This window comes from Mytilus trossulus, unplaced genomic scaffold, assembly GCF_036588685.1.
Source record: "Mytilus trossulus isolate FHL-02 unplaced genomic scaffold, PNRI_Mtr1.1.1.hap1 h1tg000085l___fragment_1__unscaffolded, whole genome shotgun sequence".
NCBI classification, from domain to species: Eukaryota; Metazoa; Mollusca; class Bivalvia; order Mytilida; family Mytilidae; genus Mytilus; species Mytilus trossulus.
Window position 1 is genome coordinate 2398870 of NW_026963295.1, and position 21234 is coordinate 2420103.

Here is a 21234-nt window from a genome sequence, read left to right on the forward strand (position 1 = left end):
AAAGTTTGTTCGAATATTTTTGAAAAACGAATTATTCGGTTAAAAAATACGAACGTAAACATTAATGAAATGATCAATAATGTCTTTAATTTGTCAATAAAAGTCTAAAATAATGTAAACATATCTGGAGTAATGTGTTTAAGATTAATGGTATAATAAGACGGGAAATAAAAAGACAAGCGACACTATGGAGAGAAAAATTATATCGTTTTATTTATCTCTTTCTATGCATAAAGAAAGAAAAAGAAAGAAATACATCAGTTAAAGGTACGACAAAATGATAAAATGAAAAAAAATACATCTTCTTGTGTCTTGGAAATTGAATTGACGTTATGTTAAGTTAATATTATACAGTGAAACATGACTTAACCGAATCCTGCATAAACCGAAAACCTGTAAAAAAAAAACCAACATGTTCTTAAGCACCATCATATCAAATTGTATGCGATGATGAACCTGATAAAACATAACATCGGCCAAAACCGAACAAAATCTTAAGTCCCGAATAGGTTCGATTTAGCCAGTTTTCACTGTATAAACCAACTTTATCAAATTACATTGTTTTCTACTGAATTGAACACAATCAAGTGACAAGTTGAGACATTTCAACTTTACAATGGAAAAATGAATTAAAAGAAGTAAATAATTCGGCAAAATCTATACAATAAAATAAAGAATAAACAAGGGTGAGAAAGGTGGGTGGTGTGTAACCATGGGTATGTATATGTGAGTATTTATCATAGCTTAATTGAGTGAGGGAATCAACGGATGTATATAAATCATAAGTCTGCTAACGATAATCATGCTCACTTTTCAGAATTAAGGTAATGTTTTCGTTTTTGTACCTTTCTGCATGGATTGGCTCATATACTATGTAAGAATATACAGTTAATAGTTATCAAAGGTACCTTTCGTCTACATATTAAGACTCATCAGTGACGCACATATCAAAATATTTATAAAGCCAAACAAGTACAATGTTGACGAGTAATGAGGATCCAAAATTCCAAAAAGTTGTGCCAAATACGGCTAAGGTAATCTATGTTGGGGTAAGAAAATCCTTAGTTTTTCGAAAATTCAAATTTTTGTAACAGGAAATTTATAAAAATGACCACATTATTGATATTCATGTCAACACCGAAATGTTGACTACTGGGCTGGTGATACCCTTCGGGACGAAACGTTTACCAGCAGTGACATCGACCCAGTGGTGTAAATAGTTATCAAAGGTATCAGGATTATGATTTAGTACCCCAGACGCGCGTTTCGTCTACATAAGACTCATCAGTGACGCTAATATCAAAATATTTATAAAGCCAAACAAGTACAATGTTGAAGTTAAACCTGACTAACCCGAATCCTGCATAAACCGAAAAACCTGTATAAACAAAACATGTTCTGAAGTACCGTCATATCAAATTGTATGCGATGTGAACCTGACAAAACCGAACAAAATCTTAAGGTTCGGTTTAGCCAGGTTTCATTGTATTTGAAATTTGTTAAATTTCATGATTTTAAAAGATAACCTTTTAAATGTTTATAAATCCTTCTGTATTGCTAATGATAAATTATTTTCAGAAAGTAATTATTGAATATGTAGTAGAACATCAAACTTCATATGTTTGATATTTTCATCTGAAATCTAGGATCTGTTATTTCTGTATATGATATCCATAAATGAACCAGACTTATCATGTCTGAAAATTGAATACGTTTTGAAATCTAATGACAATCATTTCATGCTAAAAGAGAAAATACAAAAGCATGTTAATAAAATCTATTAGTTATTTGTGTATTTTTTTTTATAACGGCATTTTTCATAGGATTAATAGTCACTTATCATTGATATTATGGTGATAGTCCTAAATAAAAAGCTTTATTACAACTGTCACATAAACTTAACATTAGCCAATAAAACTTAACATTGACCAATGAACCATGAAAATGAGGTTAAGGTCAGATGAACCATGATTATAGAAAAACAGACAAAAAACACAATAAACTGTTATCACAGAGATATGTCTCGCCTTTTTGTAATTTTGGTAATGTTTGATCTATTGCTTATAGTATTTGATATATGGACCTGACCACTAAAACTTAACCTTGTTCACTTTTGAGAAGTTAGCTAACACCGCCGCCGCCGCCGGATAACCCTCCCTATGTCGCGCTTTCTGCAACTTAAGACGCAGGCTCGACAAATAAACTATTTGTGTCGACTTTTTTTTTAAAAGGAATGAGTTATCCTTTCTTTAGGATTATTTGCAATAGGAGATACAGACTTACCTACATAACCTTACCCTTAATTTCTCATCCATAAAAACCTCGATCACTCATCCACGAAATGAGGACAAGGTCATGTAAATCCTGCTTGGTTGACATAGAACTTGAAAATTTCTCATTTACCAGATATAGTAACAGTGAAACCTGACTTAACTCATTGGCCCCTAAGAGATTTCTGGAAAATCAGGCAATTTCGAAAATTTGCAATAATATGCAAATTATATGCAAATTAGCAGACTCTTGGTGCTGTAACTGCTGCTCATCTATTGAACTATGTATTGAAATTTGGGGGCGGATGGCATGGGTGTGGGTTGGGGGGGAGGGGGAGGTGGAAGATTTTCTCGTGGGTTTGAACCCACCCCCACTGAAAAATTGTCATTTTCCGTCTATTTTCCGATTTTAAAACGACCTTGAGAGGTGAACATTAACCAGACTGTGTTTCTTTGTCATTCAAGTATTACCCTATAGTTACAGCAATCCATGCATGCTAACTGGGAGTATATGGGACTTAAGTGTCTTGATGGCGAATTATTATCGTCAAGTCAGGTCTGCCTAAATGTCCGTTTTTACGGATTTTTTACAAAACGGTGACCTAGATTTTACAGACTATATTCCTATTGGCCATATTATACCTCTTTGTGTTCCTATACCACCTTTGCATGCATTTACGTTAATAGTGTATACCTACAATGACTACCAGTTAAGTAGTGGCCATCAAAAGATGCCCACCTCACCTGATTTTGGCTACTTTTCACGTTTTTCCGATTTTGAACTCTTAAACGGCTTTCAAAGTGCCATATTTTCATAAACAGACGTCTGAGAAGAGTTAATGGACCATGAACTGCTTGGTTGAAGTCCCTGCTATCATGACAGTTAAAGTTGGGCAATTCAAAAAAGGTATGGAGGGTCAAACGGGCCATCAAAGAATAGTTGTCGCCATGACGCCTATATGCGTCATTGGGGTTAATGGGTTAAACGAATCCTGCATAAACCGAAAACCTGTAAACAAAACCAAACATGTTCTGAAGCGCCGCTTATCAAATTGTATGTATTGTGAGCCTGATAAAACTGAACATCGAACAAATATAATAAATAAATTTCACAGGACCCCCCCCCCCCCCCCAAAAAAAAAAAAACATCTTTTTTTTCCAAACAGACACTCACTCATGGAAATGAGGTCTAAGAAAATGGACAAAAAACAAACAGAACTTCGTTACATAGGGCATTTGCATACAAGATATGACACATCATGGTTTTCAACCTTTTCAAATTGAAAGCTATTAGTACCGTGAAACCTGGCTAAACCTAATCCTGCATAAACAGCAGACCTATAAAAAAGAAACATGTTCTTCAGCAACGTTATTGTATGCGTTGTGAACCCGATAAAATCGAACATTGGCCAAAACCGAATAAAATCTTAAGTCCGGAGAGGTTCGGTTTAGCCAGGTGTCACTGTATATATGAATAGTAGAGTCAGTTGATCATGACTGTTTTCCCTTTGTGCTGCACTCTAAAACATTCATCACAGAAGAGACAATAAAAACATCAAGTCATTGTAGCAAAACTTAGGGGTACATGAACCTCAAATGCATGGTTGCTAATGCAAGTTATATCAAACGCGCGTCTGGCGTATTAAATTATAATCCTGGTACTTTTGATAACTATTTACACCACTGGGTCGATGCCACTGCTGGTGGACGTTTCGTCCCCGAGGGTATCACCAGCCCAGTAGTCAGCACTTCGGTGTTGACATGAATATCAATTATATGGTCATTTTTATAAATTTTCTGTTTTCAAAACTTTGAATTTTTCGAAAAACTAAGGATTTTCTTACCCCAGGAGTAGATTACCTTAGCCGTATTTGGCACAATTTTTTGGAATTTTGGATCCTCAATGCTCTTCAACTTCGTATTTATTTGGCTTTTTAACTATTTTGATCTGAGCGTCACTGATGAGTCTTATGTAGACGAAACGCGCGTCTGGCGTATTAAATTATAATCCTGGTACTTTTGATAACTATATATATCAATGATATAAGGAAATAAAGTTTGATTGATAAACATAACTTATCAGAAAAAGAATATTTGAACACTGGATAAAATACATCAAAGTCGCTGATACAAGAAGAAAAGGCAAGCTTCATTTTCTTAATATGAAAGGATTCAAAAGAATATAAAAAACCTAAAGTTTTGTTTCGTTTTTTACCCCGTTTCTCTGTTTTTTTGGTGTGTTTTTTTCATGTTACTTCTTCATTGTTTAACTCCTATCGGTTGATTATTATTATTATCTTTTTATCTATTTTTCATTTAAAAAAAAAAAAAAAAAAACTTTTTTCTTTTCACCTATGTAATAGAAAATGTGAAATATTCTAAATTATGATTATTAATAATAATGACATTGTATATATCTTTCATGCTTTATATTGTATGTATGTCATGTATATGTTTTAAATGTTGGAAATAAAATAAATCAAAAGTAAAACAAAAAACAAAAAACGCAAGTCCAGATTAAGTTCTTTTCTATCAATAAATAATTTAATTGTGGATGTAACGTGTGTTCTGATTGGCTGACAAGTGTTTTGTTTATCATCTCATAGACATAATTATGTCATGTGACTGTGAAATGATTAATGTTTTTCCATGACTTACGCCAGTTTAAAATGGAATTTAGAATTAAATTATAAGAAATGACTTATATTTTTCTGTTAATGAAGAAATAACATAAATTAACTGTTATTACAGAAATATGTCTCGCTTTTTTGTAATTTCAATAATGCAAATGTTGAAATTAAAATAGCAACACTTTCAACAGGTAAGATTTGCAAACAATCAAAGTCAATGAACCATGACTGAAGGAACAACGCTAAACAATCTCCATGGAAATGTGATGTGCCAATACTAATACAACTGCATACCAAATACCATTGACAAATCTTTACACAAACTAAAGCTTTGACCTTGACCATATTTTCTTTTTTTGGACCAAGGACCTCAAATCAAATGACCCCAGGTCTCTATCACTTATGGGTTACCATTAACAATTACAATTAACTTATTTTAAATGCAGAAGGGGTAAAAACTCTCATATGGATTGTCCAGACCGCTTCGGTCAAAATTATTTTTAAGAACCTGAGGATATAACAAGCAAAGCGAAGGAGATTTGTACACAAGGAAACAGTGTTTGGGGAGATAACTCTTACAATAAAATATGTTCGGCCTAACAGGGTCAGTTTTAAATAAAGGCAACAGTAGTATACCGCTGTTCAAAACTCATAAATCCATGGACGAAAAACAAAATCGGAGTAACAAACTAAAACCGAGGGAAAAGCATTAAATATAAGAGGGGAACAACGACGCAACATTAAAATGTAACACACACAGAAACGGACAATAATAAAACAATGGCCATATTCCTGACTTGGTACAGGACATTTCTAAAGGGGAATAAAAGTGGTGGGTTGAACCTGGTTTTGTGGCATGCCAAACCTCGTACTTTAATGGCAATGTTATTATAACATTAATGACAACATAATATTACAGGACTACAATACAAATAAATAGGTGAACGTTTTACACAGAGAAACACATGATTAATAGATAACAAAAAGCATCAGGTTTAAAATTCAATACGCTAAAACCGCGCCTCGTCCGCACAAGACCCACCAGTGACGCCAAGATAAAAAACATGTAAAAGATCGAAAGTGAAAAAAAGTACAAAGTTGTACAGCAATGAAGATCAATAGTTGAAAAAAGGTTGCGTCAAATACGGCTATGTTTTATGCTTGGGATAAGAACATCCTTATTATTTAAAACAATTAATGCTATTGCAAACAGGAAATTTTTATAAAATATATTTAAAAGATATACATAATGAAACTGAAGTATTAACTAATTACAGAAAACAAAACACGAATACATAATGCAAAGACCAACACAGAATAGACACACCCGAAACAGTCTAGGACTCAACGCAATAAATCATAAAAATGACGTCACATACGAAGTAGTGAAAAGGCACATTTGACTTTATGAAATATCTGAAAATGTGAAACAGCACAAAAATGACGTCACATATCTCAAAAGAAAGATAGAATTAGGATTGATTTAAGATTACAATAGAACTAAATAATGATATTACATTTAAACACAACGCATATTGCAATACTTTTTATTTTTTTTTATATACTTTATTAGTACCAATTGGAATACCGACTGTCTGTTGAAATATAAATCCTCCAAACTCAACAAATATATTGTTGATAAAAAAGTCCACCCTCTTATATTTAATGCGTTTCCCTCGGTTTTAGTTTGTTACTCCGATTTTGTTTTTCGTCCATGGATTTATGAGTTTTGAACAGCGGTATACTACTGTTGCCTTTATTTAAAACTGACCCTGTTAGGCCGAACATATTTTATTGTAAGAGTTATCTCCCCAAACACTGTTTCCTTGTGTACAAATCTCCTTCGCTTTGCTTGTTATATCCTCAGGTTCTTAAAAATAATTTTGACCGAAGCGGTCTGGACAATCCATATGAGAGTTTTTACCCCTTCTGCATTTAAAATAAGTTAATTGTAATTGTTAATGGTAACCCATAAGTGATAGAGACCTGGGGTCATTTGATTTGAGGTCCTTGGTCCAAAAAAAGAAAATATGGTCAAGGTCAAAGCTTTAGTTTGTGTAAAGATTTGTCAATGGTATTTGGTATGCAGTTGTATTAGTATTGGCACATCACATTTCCATGGAGATTGTTTAGCATTGTTCCTTCAGTCATGGTTCATTGACTTTGATTGTTTGCAAATCTTATCTGTTGAAAGTGTTGCTATTTTAATTTCAACATTTGCATTATTGAAATTACAAAAAAGCGAGACATATTTCTGTAATAACAGTTAATTTATGTTATTTCTTCATTAACAGAAAAATATAAGTCATTTCTTATAATTTAATTCTAAATTCCATTTTAAACTGGCGTAAGTCATGGAAAAACATTAATCATTTCACAGTCACATGACATAATTATGTCTATGAGATGATAAACAAAACACTTGTCAGCCAATCAGAACACACGTTACATCCACAATTAAATTATTTATTGATAGAAAAGAACTTAATCTGGACTTGCGTTTTTTGTTTTTTGTTTTACTTTTGATTTATTTTATTTCCAACATTTAAAACATATACATGACATACATACAATATAAAGCATGAAAGATATATACAATGTCATTATTATTAATAATCATAATTTAGAATATTTCACATTTTCTATTACATAGGTGAAAAGAAAAAAGTTTTTTTTTTTTTTTTTTTAAATGAAAAATAGATAAAAAGATAATAATAATAATCAACCGATAGGAGTTAAACAATGAAGAAGTAACATGAAAAAAACACACAAAAAAAACAGAGAAACGGGGTAAAAAACGAAACAAAACTTTAGGTTTTTTATATTCTTTTGAATCCTTTCATTTTAAGAAAATGAAGCATGCCTTTTCTTCCTGTATCAGCGACTTTGATGTATTTTATCCAGTGTTCAAATATTCTTTTTCTGATAAGTTATGTTTATCAATCAAACTTTATTTCCTTATATCATTGATATATATAGTTATCAAAAGTACCAGGATTATAATTTAATACGCCAGACGCGCGTTTCGTCTACATAAGACTCATCAGTGACGCTCAGATCAAAATAGTTAAAAAGCCAAATAAATACGAAGTTGAAGAGCATTGAGGATCCAAAATTCCAAAAAATTGTGCCAAATACGGCTAAGGTAATCTACTCCTGGGGTAAGAAAATCCTTAGTTTTTCGAAAAATTCAAAGTTTTGAAAACAGAAAATTTATAAAAATGACCATATAATTGATATTCATGTCAACACCGAAGTGCTGACTACTGGGCTGGTGATACCCTCGGGGACTAAACGTCCACCAGCAGTGGCATCGACCCAGTGGTGTAAATAGTTATCAAAAGTACCAGGATTATAATTTAATACGCCAGACGCGCGTTTGATATAACTTGCATTAGCAACCATGCATTTGAGGTTCATGTACCCCTAAGTTTTGCTACAATGACTTGATGTTTTTATTGTCTCTTCTGTGATGAATGTTTTAGAGTGCAGCACAAAGGGAAAACAGTCATGATCAACTGACTTTACTATTCATATATACAGTGACACCTGGCTAAACCGAACCTCTCCGGACTTAAGATTTTATTCGGTTTTGGCCAATGTTCGATTTTATCGGGTTCACAACGCATACAATAACGTTGCTGAAGAACATGTTTCTTTTTTATAGGTCTGCTGTTTATGCAGGATTCGGTTTAGCCAGGTTTCACGGTACTAATAGCTTTCAATTTGAAAAGGTTGAAAACCATGATGTGTCATATCTTGTATGCAAATGCCCTATGTAACGAAGTTCTGTTTGTTTTTTGTCCATTTTCTTAGACCTCATTTCCATGAGTGAGTGTCTGTTTGGAAAAAAAAGATGTTTTTTTTTTGGGGGGGGGGGGGGTCCTGTGAAATTTATTTATTATATTTGATCGATGTTCAGTTTTATCAGGCTCACAATACATACAATTTGATAAGCGGCGCTTCAGAACATGTTTGGTTTTGTTTACAGGTTTTCGGTTTATGCAGGATTCGTTTAACCCATTAACCCCCAATGACGCATATAGGCGTCATGGCGACAACTATTCTTTGATGGCCCGTATGACCCTCCATACCTTTTTTGAATTGCCCAACTTTAACTGTCATGATAGCAGGGACTTCAACCAAGCAGTTCATGGTCCATTAACTCTTCTCAGACGTCTGTTTATGAAAATATGGCACTTTGAAAGCCGTTTAAGAGTTCAAAATCGGAAAAACGTGAAAAGTAGCCAAAATCAGGTGAGGTGGGCATCTTTTGATGGCCCCTTCTTAACTGGTAGTCATTGTAGGTATACACTATTAACGTAAATGCATGCAAAGGTGGTATAGGAACACAAAGAGGTATAATATGGCCAATAGGAATATAGTCTGTAAAATCTAGGTCACCGTTTTGTAAAAAATCCGTAAAAACGGACATTTAGGCAGACCTGACTTGACGATAATAATTCGCCATCAAGACACTGAAGTCCCATATACTCCCAGTTAGCATGCATGGATTGCTGTAACTATAGGGTAATACTTGAATGACAAAGAAACACAGTCTGGTTAATGTTCACCTCTCAAGGTCGTTTTAAAATCGGAAAATAGACGGAAATTGACAATTTTTCAGTGGGGGTGGGTTCAAACCCACGAGAAAATCTTCCACCTCCCCCCCCCCCCCCCCCAACCCCCACCCATGCCATCCGCCCCCAAATTTCAATACATAGTTCAATAGATGAGCAGCAGTTACAGCACCAAGAGTCTGCTAATTTGCATATAATTTGCATATTATTGCAAATTTTCGAAATTGCCTGATTTTCCAGAAATCTCTTAGGGGCCAATGAGTTAAGTCAGGTTTCACTGTTACTATATCTGGTAAATGAGAAATTTTCAAGTTCTATGTCAACCAAGCAGGATTTACCTGACCTTGTCCTCATTTCGTGGATGAGTGATCGAGGTTTTTATGGATGAGAAATTAAGGGTAAGGTTATGTAGGTAAGTCTGTATCTCCTATTGCAAATAATCCTAAAGAAAGGATAACTCATTCCTTTTAAAAAAAAAGTCGACACAAATAGTTTATTTGTCGAGCCTGCGTCTTAAGTTGCAGAAAGCGCGACATAGGGAGGGTTATCCGGCGGCGGCGGCGGTGTTAGCTAACTTCTCAAAAGTGAACAAGGTTAAGTTTTAGTGGTCAGGTCCATATATCAAATACTATAAGCAATAGATCAAACATTACCAAAATTACAAAAAGGCGAGACATATCTCTGTGATAACAGTTTATTGTGTTTTTTGTCTGTTTTTCTATAATCATGGTTCATCTGACCTTAACCTCATTTTCATGGTTCATTGGTCAATGTTAAGTTTTATTGGCTAATGTTAAGTTTATGTGACAGTTGTAATAAAGCTTTTTATTTAGGACTATCACCATAATATCAATGATAAGTGACTATTAATCCTATGAAAAATGCCGTTATAAAAAAAAATACACAAATAACTAATAGATTTTATTAACATGCTTTTGTATTTTCTCTTTTAGCATGAAATGATTGTCATTAGATTTCAAAACTTATTCAATTTTCAGACATGATAAGTCTGGTTCATTTATGGATATCATATACAGAAATAACAGATCCTAGATTTCAGATGAAAATATCAAACATATGAAGTTTGATGTTCTACTACATATTCAATAATTACTTTCTGAAAATAATTTATCATTAGCAATACAGAAGGATTTATAAACATTTAAAAGGTTATCTTTTAAAATCATGAAATTTAACAAATTTCAAATACAATGAAACCTGGCTAAACCGAACCTTAAGATTATGTTCGGTTTTGTCAGGTTCACATCGCATACAATTTGATATGACGGTACTTCAGAACATGTTTTGTATATACAGGTTTTTCGGTTTATGCAGGATTCGGGTTAGTCAGGTTTAACTTCAACATTGTACTTGTTTGGCTTTATAAATATTTTGATATTAGCGTCACTGATGAGTCTTATGTAGACGAAACGCGCGTCTGGCGTACGAAATCATAATCCTGATACCTTTGATAACTATTTACACGACTGGGTCGATGTCACTGCTGGTAAACGTTTCGTCCCGAAGGGTATCACCAGCCCAGTAGTCAACATTTCGGTGTTGACATGAATATCAATAATGTGGTCATTTTTATAAATTTCCTGTTACAAAAATTTGAATTTTCGAAAAACTAAGGATTTTCTTACCCCAACATAGATTACCTTAGCCGTATTTGGCACAACTTTTTGGAATTTTGGATCCTCATTACTCGTCAACATTGTACTTGTTTGGCTTTATAAATATTTTGATATGTGCGTCACTGATGAGTCTTAATATATAGACGAAAGGTACCTTTGATAACTATTAACTGTATATTCTTACATAGTATATGAGCCAATCCATGCAGAAAGGTACAAAAACGAAAACATTACCTTAATTCTGAAAAGTGAGCATGATTATCGTTAGCAGACTTATGATTTATATACATCCGTTGATTCCCTCACTCAATTAAGCTATGATAAATACTCACATATACATACCCATGGTTACACACCACCCACCTTTCTCACCCTTGTTTATTCTTTATTTTATTGTATAGATTTTGCCGAATTATTTACTTCTTTTAATTCATTTTTCCATTGTAAAGTTGAAATGTCTCAACTTGTCACTTGATTGTGTTCAATTCAGTAGAAAACAATGTAATTTGATAAAGTTGGTTTATACAGTGAAAACTTGCTAAATCGAACCTATTCGGGACTTAAGATTTTGTTCGGTTTTGGCCGATGTTATGTTTTATCAGGTTCATCATCGCATACAATTTGATATGATGGTGCTTAAGAACATGTTGGGTTTTTTTTTTTGCAGGTTTTTGGTTTATGCAGGATTCGGTTAAGTCATGTTTCACTGTATAATATTAACTTAACATAACGTCAATTCAATTTCCAAGACACAAGAAGATGTATTTTTTTTCATTTTATCATTTTGTCGTACCTTTAACTGATGTATTTCTTTCTTTTTCTTTCTTTATGCATAGAAAGAGATAAATAAAACGATATAATTTTTCTCTCCATAGTGTCGCTTGTCTTTTTATTTCCCGTCTTATTATACCATTTATCTTAAACACATTATTCCAGATATGTTTACATTATTTTAGACTTTTATTGACAAATTAAAGACATTATTGATCATTTCATTAATGTTTACGTTCGTATTTTTTAACCGAATAATTCGTTTTTCAAAAATATTCGAACAAACTATAACATATTTTATCAAAAAACACTTTATATACCTTCTTGCATGGATTGTACCATATCGATTTAAGTGGGTACATGTATGCAGACTTGTAACTGTAATCGTTAATCAGCTGTAAATCTGATTACAAATTGAGTCCAATTTTTCAATTAATCATTGACATCAGGGGCGGATTTAGGCGGGGTCGTGGCGGGCGTGCGCCCCCCTAAAATTTGCAAAGCATGGGTTGACCTCAACATATTTGAGTATCAAAAGAGACCATTCAATCTTTTTTAACATTCAAAGTATATATAAAACAGTCAGTTTCACAGAATCAACGTGATTACTAATCAACTGACCTACGCTTTATTAAACTTCTAACAATAATTTGAAAGGAATGTGTCAAACGCGGAGCTGCGTTAATGACAGATATAATAGGTTTTTAGCTGTTAAAGTAAAAACAGCTATAACATTGTGTTTACGGTTTTTATAATCAATTTGTTTGATAATCGAAGTTCCAAAACATCCCTAAATCACTTTCACAATTTCATCATGACACGGTCCAGAAAACAGTCGGCAGGTGAGATTCTTTTATAATATCCGTAATGAAAGATAGAAATACTGTTTTAAGCGAAAGGTTAGTTTATTTATTTGTATCTCTGTGTCTATATTTATTTCTCCATTGCAACCTAAATATTTAGCCGAATTCTGTACCGTATTACCGTATGCTTGTGATCCCAAGTAAATAAAAATATCTGCGTAAATGCATCTCATTCTGATTTTAGTTGTTTGTGGCGAACACAGTGAAGTCTGGCACGACCTCCGAAAATCGAAAAAGTAAAAAACAGATAGTATGAAAGGACAATTAAAAATCGCTGGTAAAAGTAGAACTTTTCGTTTGAAAAATATATTGGTTAGGTGAGCAATTGTGATCTGTCTCGTCTCACTTTGCGTCCGTCTGTCCGCCCGTCTATCTGTAGATTGTTGTCAGGTGTGGATTAAGGCTGTTTCAGCTTTAAACTTGAATTCCTCGCTTATTTCAACACACAATAGTTCGAGCTATCTACATTTCACTCCTTAAGAAGAATATTTCAATAATTTTACGTAAAAAAACATCAATTTTTTTTTCGCCTCGATCCGCTAACTGAAAATACTGGATCCGCCCCTGATTGTAATCAGTAATCAGCCATCAATCTGATTACATATAATTTTATTAAATTAATCACTTTTCAATATACCCTGTAATCCGGATTACTTTTTGATAACATTCTAATTACATTGAGAAATATCTTAAACTGTGTTTATGGTCATATTTAGCATGTTAAAATATTTTTGTTAACTTTAAGCATGTTAATTGATTTGTATACTTCAGTGAAAAAATAAGCTCATTTCGTGCTTACAAATTATATTAAACAATACTATCAAAATTATACTTAGTTTTAAAATGGTAACATATATTCATTAACATTTTAACTTCCAGAAACTGCACCTTGTGAATTTAATATTTTAACTTCCAGAAACTTCACCTTGAAATACTTTTTAGTGTTGACAGAACACACTCACAAAACTCTTTATATACCTTTATTCAATTGAAGTAAAAATAATTCAATTCTGATAAAGAGTAACAGGCCATAACCAGTTACACAATGTTCATGTTTATGTGTTGTGAATTTTTATGGTTTATTAAAAAGATGAAGTTTGAAGTTAGATATTTTATCATATATCAAATAAAATCCTATTTCAAAAATGGTATAGTTATATTAAACATTTATTTATCCACATCATTCAAATGTTGCTGATTTTTTTTAAATAATTCATTGTAATCAGATGTAATCATGATTACTTTGCCAATGTAATCATTAATTAAATCAGATACTTTGAGGAATGATGTAATCATTGATTTATTTTAATCGTACAAAGGACAAAGTAATTATATAATTTAATGAATTACATTGAAAGTAATCAGACCCATCTCTGCATGTATGTCATTTGGCATATGGCACTGATTTTTCCATAGCCATTTATGTAGATCGATGGTTTTAGACTTTTGTTTTTTAACATTTAAATGATAACATATATCACATAATCCCAAGTAAAAGATCTCTTTTTTATCTGCCAAATATTTGTGTTTTTCTTTTAAATATGAAATATAGCGTGTTTTATCTCTGCTTATAGTTTTAAGAAATGCCGCCAGTTTTTGTGGTGACTGAAAATCAGACGTTGAAATATATGTCTTTTGTGGCAAATAGTCTTTCGCATTAGGAGCACCTCGAACGATTGGAATAAAATCTATACTATCACTGTACATTCTAAAGATTTTTTCACTCATATAGTCCTTGCATAATGAATTTTCAAAAGAAAGATAGAACCTGTAACTTTTACTTAGATGTATTTTACAATCTTCTCCTTCGAATAAGCAAGGTTTCCCACATCCTCCGTAAATATCAACATCAATATATTTCGATAATTCTTTCACATAAGCATGTCGCTTTGAAGGAGATCGACAGTTGCTCACGACCCAAGCAATACTTTTTGTTTTATTCATGAATATAGCGTTGTAATTTTTTACAGGTTTGTGGAGTTGTTTCCTCAGAAATCCATACGGTGAAAATCCTTCTGAATCTCTTCGGTATGTCATTGTCCAATTAAATTTCATCTGCAATTTTTTAGACTCACGAGTATGATATGGACTCTCGAGAGTAGCAAATATCCATATTTGACCACTTGGCTTATCAGGCAATGTTGAGAATGAATTGTGATGAAAGATGACAGCTTCACTTGTTAAAAGTAGCTTTTTGTCTGTTATTAATTTGCAGTTTTTGTAACTACAATCATCAACATTGAACGTTTTAGGATCAAACCAGGTAGGTATAGCATGAAATAAAATGGTAAATTGCTTTTCAGACGCATTTTTCCTTAAAGGTTGTAGTTGTTTTTTTACAGTATTGAAATATGGTCCTCCAAAATAGCTGATTGATCCTAAGGTAAAAAGTATCCATGTCCCAAATAAAAATGTTATAACGCCTATGCACATATTCTTGGCTAAAATAGAAGAGAATACCATTGAAGTATTTGAATGGTCATATATAAGGATGTGGATGATGTTTACTGAAAATAGTAGAATGGGCAACGATATACTAGTAAGAGAAAAGAGAAAAATGGTCAAAATAAAGAATAAAGAATAATTGGGTGCTTAAATATAAATAACAAATGCTAAAACAAAGTATTGGTTAATCATAGACAGATCAAAGACAGGTTCAGTTTCCAGAATATATACAGGTATCAAATACTTACAAAGTAGCGGTTTTGTTAACAGATTAAAAATAGTAATGAGAGAAAATTAAAGAATTGATAGACGTCTCCCCTCAATTCATAGATATAGGAAGATGTGGCGTGAGTTCCAATGAGACAACTCTCCATACCCTTTTAATCATCGTACCATCATGATGCAAGTATTACGATAATTTCTATATATATTTACACTCGTTAAGAACAACAGTTTCCTGGCAACTTAAACTATCCCCCGCCCTGTTCGTCTGAATTTAAAGTTTATTACTCTAAATTCAATAAGCTATAAACAAGACATCTGATGAGTAAAGCCTTTTTCAACTGATTTTTAGAGTTCACTTTTATGTTGTACTGTAACACCACCGTCCAGGTTAGAGTGATGGTTGGGATCCCGCTATTATGTTTAACCCCGCCATATTCTTTATGCATGTGTCTGTCCCAAGTCGTTTGTTTATGTGTTGCATATTTGCTTTTCGTTCATTTTTTGTACATACATTAAGCCGTTACTTTTTTCGTTTGAATTGTTTTACATCGTCATTTTGTGGCCTTTAATAGCTTACTATTCGGTTGGTTTTTTCCCATTATTAAAGGCCGTATGGTGACCTATAGTTGTTAATTTCTGTGTCATTTTAGTCTGTTGTGGAGAGTTAGCTCATTGGTGATCATACCACATCTTCTCTTTTATAACGGTTCAAAATATCATAGACACCACTTGCTTTGTACCCTTACGTTCCACTTTAAGATATTTTGTACTATAAAGAAAGTTACTATGAAGGATTAAACGTCCTAAAGGGGTCAATTGCCTATTTTGATCACGTGGTTTATTTTTAGATCTGACTTTGCTAGATAATAACCAAAAAACTGTAAAATTTCTATAAAATTACTAATTTTGAGACAGCAAACCATTAACATGTTGTCTGATGCGTCTGAAAATTTCATGTCAGATAGGTCTTGACCTGATGAACATATGCATTCCTGGTTAGATATGTTTTAGATTCAGAGATATAAGCCAAAAACTGTATATCGCTATTTTACCAATGACGACGTTGTCAATTTCATGTCAATTTCATTAGCAATGCCACGTGGCTCCTTAGTTTCTTGTGATAATTACCAGTTCTAGCGAGTAGCATGATATGAAAAAGTATCACAAAAAAATATCAAAGGAAATATGGATAATATAGCGATAATGCAAAATAAGAATTTAACAAACTTACCTAAACTGTATCTAGTGACTAATGTAAGCAGCATCGCTGACTAACTTAAAAACAAATTAAGACAAAATTTGTAAAATAATCTTTCGGGTTTATTGAGCTTTGTCAAAACAAACAAACTAATTAATTGACACAAGAAATAGAAGATATGTATATAGTTATAGGTACTAGGCTTATCTTTTTGTCCATCTGATGATTTAAGCCTTTTTCAACTTATTTTAAATTTAAAGTTCATTCTTATGTTGTTCTGTTATACCACTCTCCCAGGATCCCGCTAACATGTTAACACCGCCACATTCTGTATGCAGGTGCCTGTCAAGTCAGGAGCCTGTAATTTAGTTTGTTTTTCGTTCCATTTTTGTACATAGTAAAGGCCGTCATTTTTTATCTCTTGAATTGTTTTACATGCGGATTGGGGCTTTGCTCATTATTTAAGGCCGTACTGTGACCTATAGTTGTTAATATCTGTGTCATTTGGTCTCATGTGGAGAGTTTTCTAATTGGCAATCATACCACATCTTCTTTTTCTATATTTATACTTTGATACGTCAGACGAACGTTTCGTCTACACAAGACTCATCAGTGACGATCAGGTCAAAATAGATAGCAAGCCAAACAAGTATAAAGTTGAAGAGCATTGAGGACCCCAAAATCCCAAAAAGTTGTATATCTGTTATATGTTAATTTGATTAATTATTCATTCACACACACCGTCTAAATTTATCATGTAACACAAATGTTTCCAAACAAGTAAGCATAAATATTAAAATATCTAAAGTAAGGGTGTCTAAAAGATAAAAAAAAATAATTGCTAGCTTTTGAAATTACTGCAATCACGTTTCTTGCGAATCATTTAGTCAATCAGAAACACATTCTGCCCAAAATAAAATGCATTTCGTCTGTTTCACGTTAATGCATGTATGTTGTCAATACTATTAGCTTGATGGAATACAAATTCAAAAAATGCAAAAAGAGATGATAAACACAATTAAGGTACATGCTTTAATGAGAAATTTATTATGCAAAAAATCGCCGACAAAACATAGCATATTCGATATTGCCGCTTACCACAGCTACACTACATGCACTAAACATATTTGGAAACTGAGTTAATTATGTATTTGGACAAAAGTTGGACAAATTTTGATCATATGTGTTTTGTCATGATTTTGCTTAAACATTTTATGGCGAAGGCGCCACCTAATATTCTCATTAAAGAGAGCCTCTGACCTTTGTTAGTCTTGTAATTTTTTTTATTGTCATTTATTTATATGTTTTGGAATTTTATATGACGTTAATTTTTACTGAACTAGTACACATTTTTATTTAGAGGTCAGCTAAGCCCTGATTCTGGATGCGGAATTTTCTCGCTGCGTTGAAGACCCATTCATTAGTGGCCTTCGGCACTTTCTGCTCATTGGTCGGGTTGTTGTCTCTTTCGTATATTACCAATTTCCATTCATATTCTATTCAGAGAGAGTTTTATTTAAACAGATGTATTGTCAAGCATTGGGTATAAATTGACATATTGAAAGCTTCATCGAATACATTTAGAACTAGGGTATATTTGATTACAATGAAATATTCTAAAGCTGCAACTTTCAGACAAACAGTCGTGGAAATCAAATAAAGAACGGTAATGGGGAATGTATCAGAGAGACAACAATCCGAACATAGAAAAAACAACAACAGAAGGTCACCAACAGGTCTTCAATGTAGCGAGAAATATTTATGTATAGTTGATCAAAATGATATATGCTTAAGCTAAAAACATATAAAAAAGCAGTTGTGCGAAATGTTTATTTATGTTTATTTTAACGTATTTGATCACAATGAAATATGTTAAAGCTTTATAAACATTTAAATAGACAGTTGTGCGAAATGTTAATTTATGTATATTTGATCGCAATAAAGTATTCTTCAGCTTAAACATTTAGATAGAAAATTGTAGGAAATTTTTATTTATGTAAAGAGTTTAAGCTAGCTGTAATACCAGGTTTTATCTGCCATTTTTTGCATAAAAAAACTGCCTGTTCCTAGTCAGTTGTGTCCATTTATTTGAATGTTTGAGATTTTGATTTGCTATTTGATAAGGAATTTCAGTTTTGGGTTTTCTTCAGAGTTCAGTGATTTTTGTTCATATTTCAGGCTAATCAAACGCGCACATATACACATCGCTATCTGTGTATTAAGGTCTGCTGTGATTTCATTCATTCACTAAATTTTGAACGGTTATCGTTTCTTTGCCAGAAGATAACAAGGAGGTAGTACCATTATATAGCCGAAGAATCACAAATAACACCATGCCCAAAGCGAAAAAGTAGCACAAAAACCAATATCCTCGAAACACTACATTGAAATGTATGAACACTTATTTGTAAACCTTAAACTGATGATGATCGAAGTTACTCAGGAAGGGTATTCAGAATTTTGCAACATAATGTTTTCGTCAGTTTAAAAAAAACCAGTATAGTACACGATGTAGTATAAAATGATGTGCTACGGATTTGTGAATAAAAAGCACATAATACAAACAGAAACGATCCTGCTCATAAGGTGTTTGACTATGTGAATTATTTTTGCGGTTGAATTTATGATTACCAGACCAAATATTTAATGATTATTTCATTATTTAATAATCTAGGACTGTATTTTTATTTAATTGCCGATCTTGTTAAAAAAAATTATGTGATTTTTTGCCAACAAAATTATGATTTTGTGACACTTGGAAAAAAAGAGGGACGAAAGATACCAAAGGGACAGTCAAACTCATAAATCTAAAACAAACTGACAACGCCATGGCTAAAAATGAAAAAGACAAACAGAAAAACAATAGTACACATGACACAACATAGAAAACTAAAGAATAAGCAGCACGAACCCCACCAAAAACTAGGGGTGATCTCAGGTGCTCCGGAAGGGTAAGCAGATCCTGCTCCACATGCGGCACCCGTCGTGTTGCTTATGTGATTACAAATCCGGTAAATAGTCTAATTCGGTAGGTCAAATTCATGAAAGGGAAGGGGATTGTAGTTACGACGTAAGGAACATATCCGATATCATTTGTGAAACGGTTATTCCATAACGGTCAACCAACTCGTGATGGCGTCCGTAAAATTTACGAAGGGATAATTTCAACTTCACCATATGGAACTCTCGATTTAATAGCTTCCTTGTGAGCAGTAACCCTCTATCAAGAAAATCATGATAGGAAATGCAAGCACGGGAATATCGTATCAATTGAGAGATATATACCCCGTATGCAGGTGCTGCTGGAATGTTGCTACTTAGAAATGGAAAGTTCACAATTGAAAAGCTGAAATCATCTCTTTTGTCGTAAAGTTTGGTCTTCAACCGACCCTCATTGTCAATTTCTAGATGTAAGTCAAGATATGAAGCTGACTTAACTGTATCTGTAGTATCCTTTATCTCCAATTCGATGGGATAGATGCGTTCCACATAGTCACCAAATTTTGAATTGTTTAGTGAAAGAACGTCATCTATATAGCGAAAAGTAGAGTTAAAGGATATTGCTAACTTCTTATCTTTCTTCCTAAGAAGTTTCATAATCTAGGACTGTATTTTTATTGAATTGCCGATCTTGTTAAAAAATAACCAATAGAATAGATACCTCAGAATTGTCTGTTGCTTTGAGCATAACAATAAAAGTAAATACATACCTCTATATAAACAAAGGTATGGTCCACTGTGTAATTATAAAATTGATGGATAATTACTATCTAGTCATTTACAGAATTCAGTGTATTTTACGTGTATTTACACATGTTACACTCAAGCTGTGTTATTTTTAATGTCTCTATTTTATAACGTGATGAGCATAATATAGATGCACGAAAATCGATTAAAAGTTTTTCTTCTGTTTCCTTTGATTCTTAATAAATCATAACGAGAGAATATGTATTTTTCTAAAGATACATTGAAAAGGTCTCTCATTTTTAAAACTTAGACATATACGTTCATCCTCATAGCCATTATAAGCAATTCTACTTTGTTTGGATTATGTAAAGAACTCAACCTATACCAGATATAACGAGAAAGATATAATTTATGCAATTGTCTATCATTTTTACTAGATTGATCGGTATGTGTTATTAACTCATAAACCGTTAACAGTATAACCCTTAAGTTACTGTTCCTGAAATGATTAATTATAAGATTAATTGATTATTACTTCAACTTGGTTCATTATATAGCCATATGACCTTAACGAAAGGTTGGGTGACATATGACTTTCAAAATGACAACCGGAAAAGACCTTGCGAAAACCGGAAGTAGTGGAAGAAGAAAGTCATCGCAAGATGTCGCTTATATATTTTTTTGCGTATGATATCGAATAGTTATTACTATTCGGCCACTCTACAAAAACTACGATGTAATATGAGTACTAGAGTTTCTAACCCTTTCAAGAATCCGGAGGTTGTGGTTGCTTTATCCTCTATGCAAATATGTCGTTGTTTAAGCAGATAAAGCCTCCAATAATATTGTCTTCACATGTAAAAAACGTTATTTGCAATGACTCACTACAGAGTTTGGAATTGATAAAACTACTGGTAATCCTACATAT

General features: G+C 32.8%; 1 protein-coding gene across 1 annotated transcript; it reads right to left on the minus strand.

Annotated features, from left to right (window-relative positions):
- Window positions 1–14089: 14089 nt before the first annotated feature.
- LOC134699843 (4-galactosyl-N-acetylglucosaminide 3-alpha-L-fucosyltransferase 9-like) lies at window positions 14090–16682 on the minus strand. Its single transcript, XM_063561251.1, has 2 exons — window positions 16653–16682; window positions 14090–15192 (listed from the first exon to the last, which is right to left on the minus strand). The coding sequence occupies exon 2, from the start codon at window positions 15182–15184 to the stop codon at window positions 14090–14092; it is 1095 nt and encodes a 364-aa protein (XP_063417321.1). The 5' UTR covers window positions 15185–15192; window positions 16653–16682.
- Window positions 16683–21234: the final 4552 nt, after the last annotated feature.

Bases quoted from the DNA above. Each gene is read 5' to 3' on its own strand.
- LOC134699843 (XM_063561251.1), bottom strand. From the start codon at position 15,184: ATGTGCATAGGCGTTATAACATTTTTATTTGGGACATGGATACTTTTT.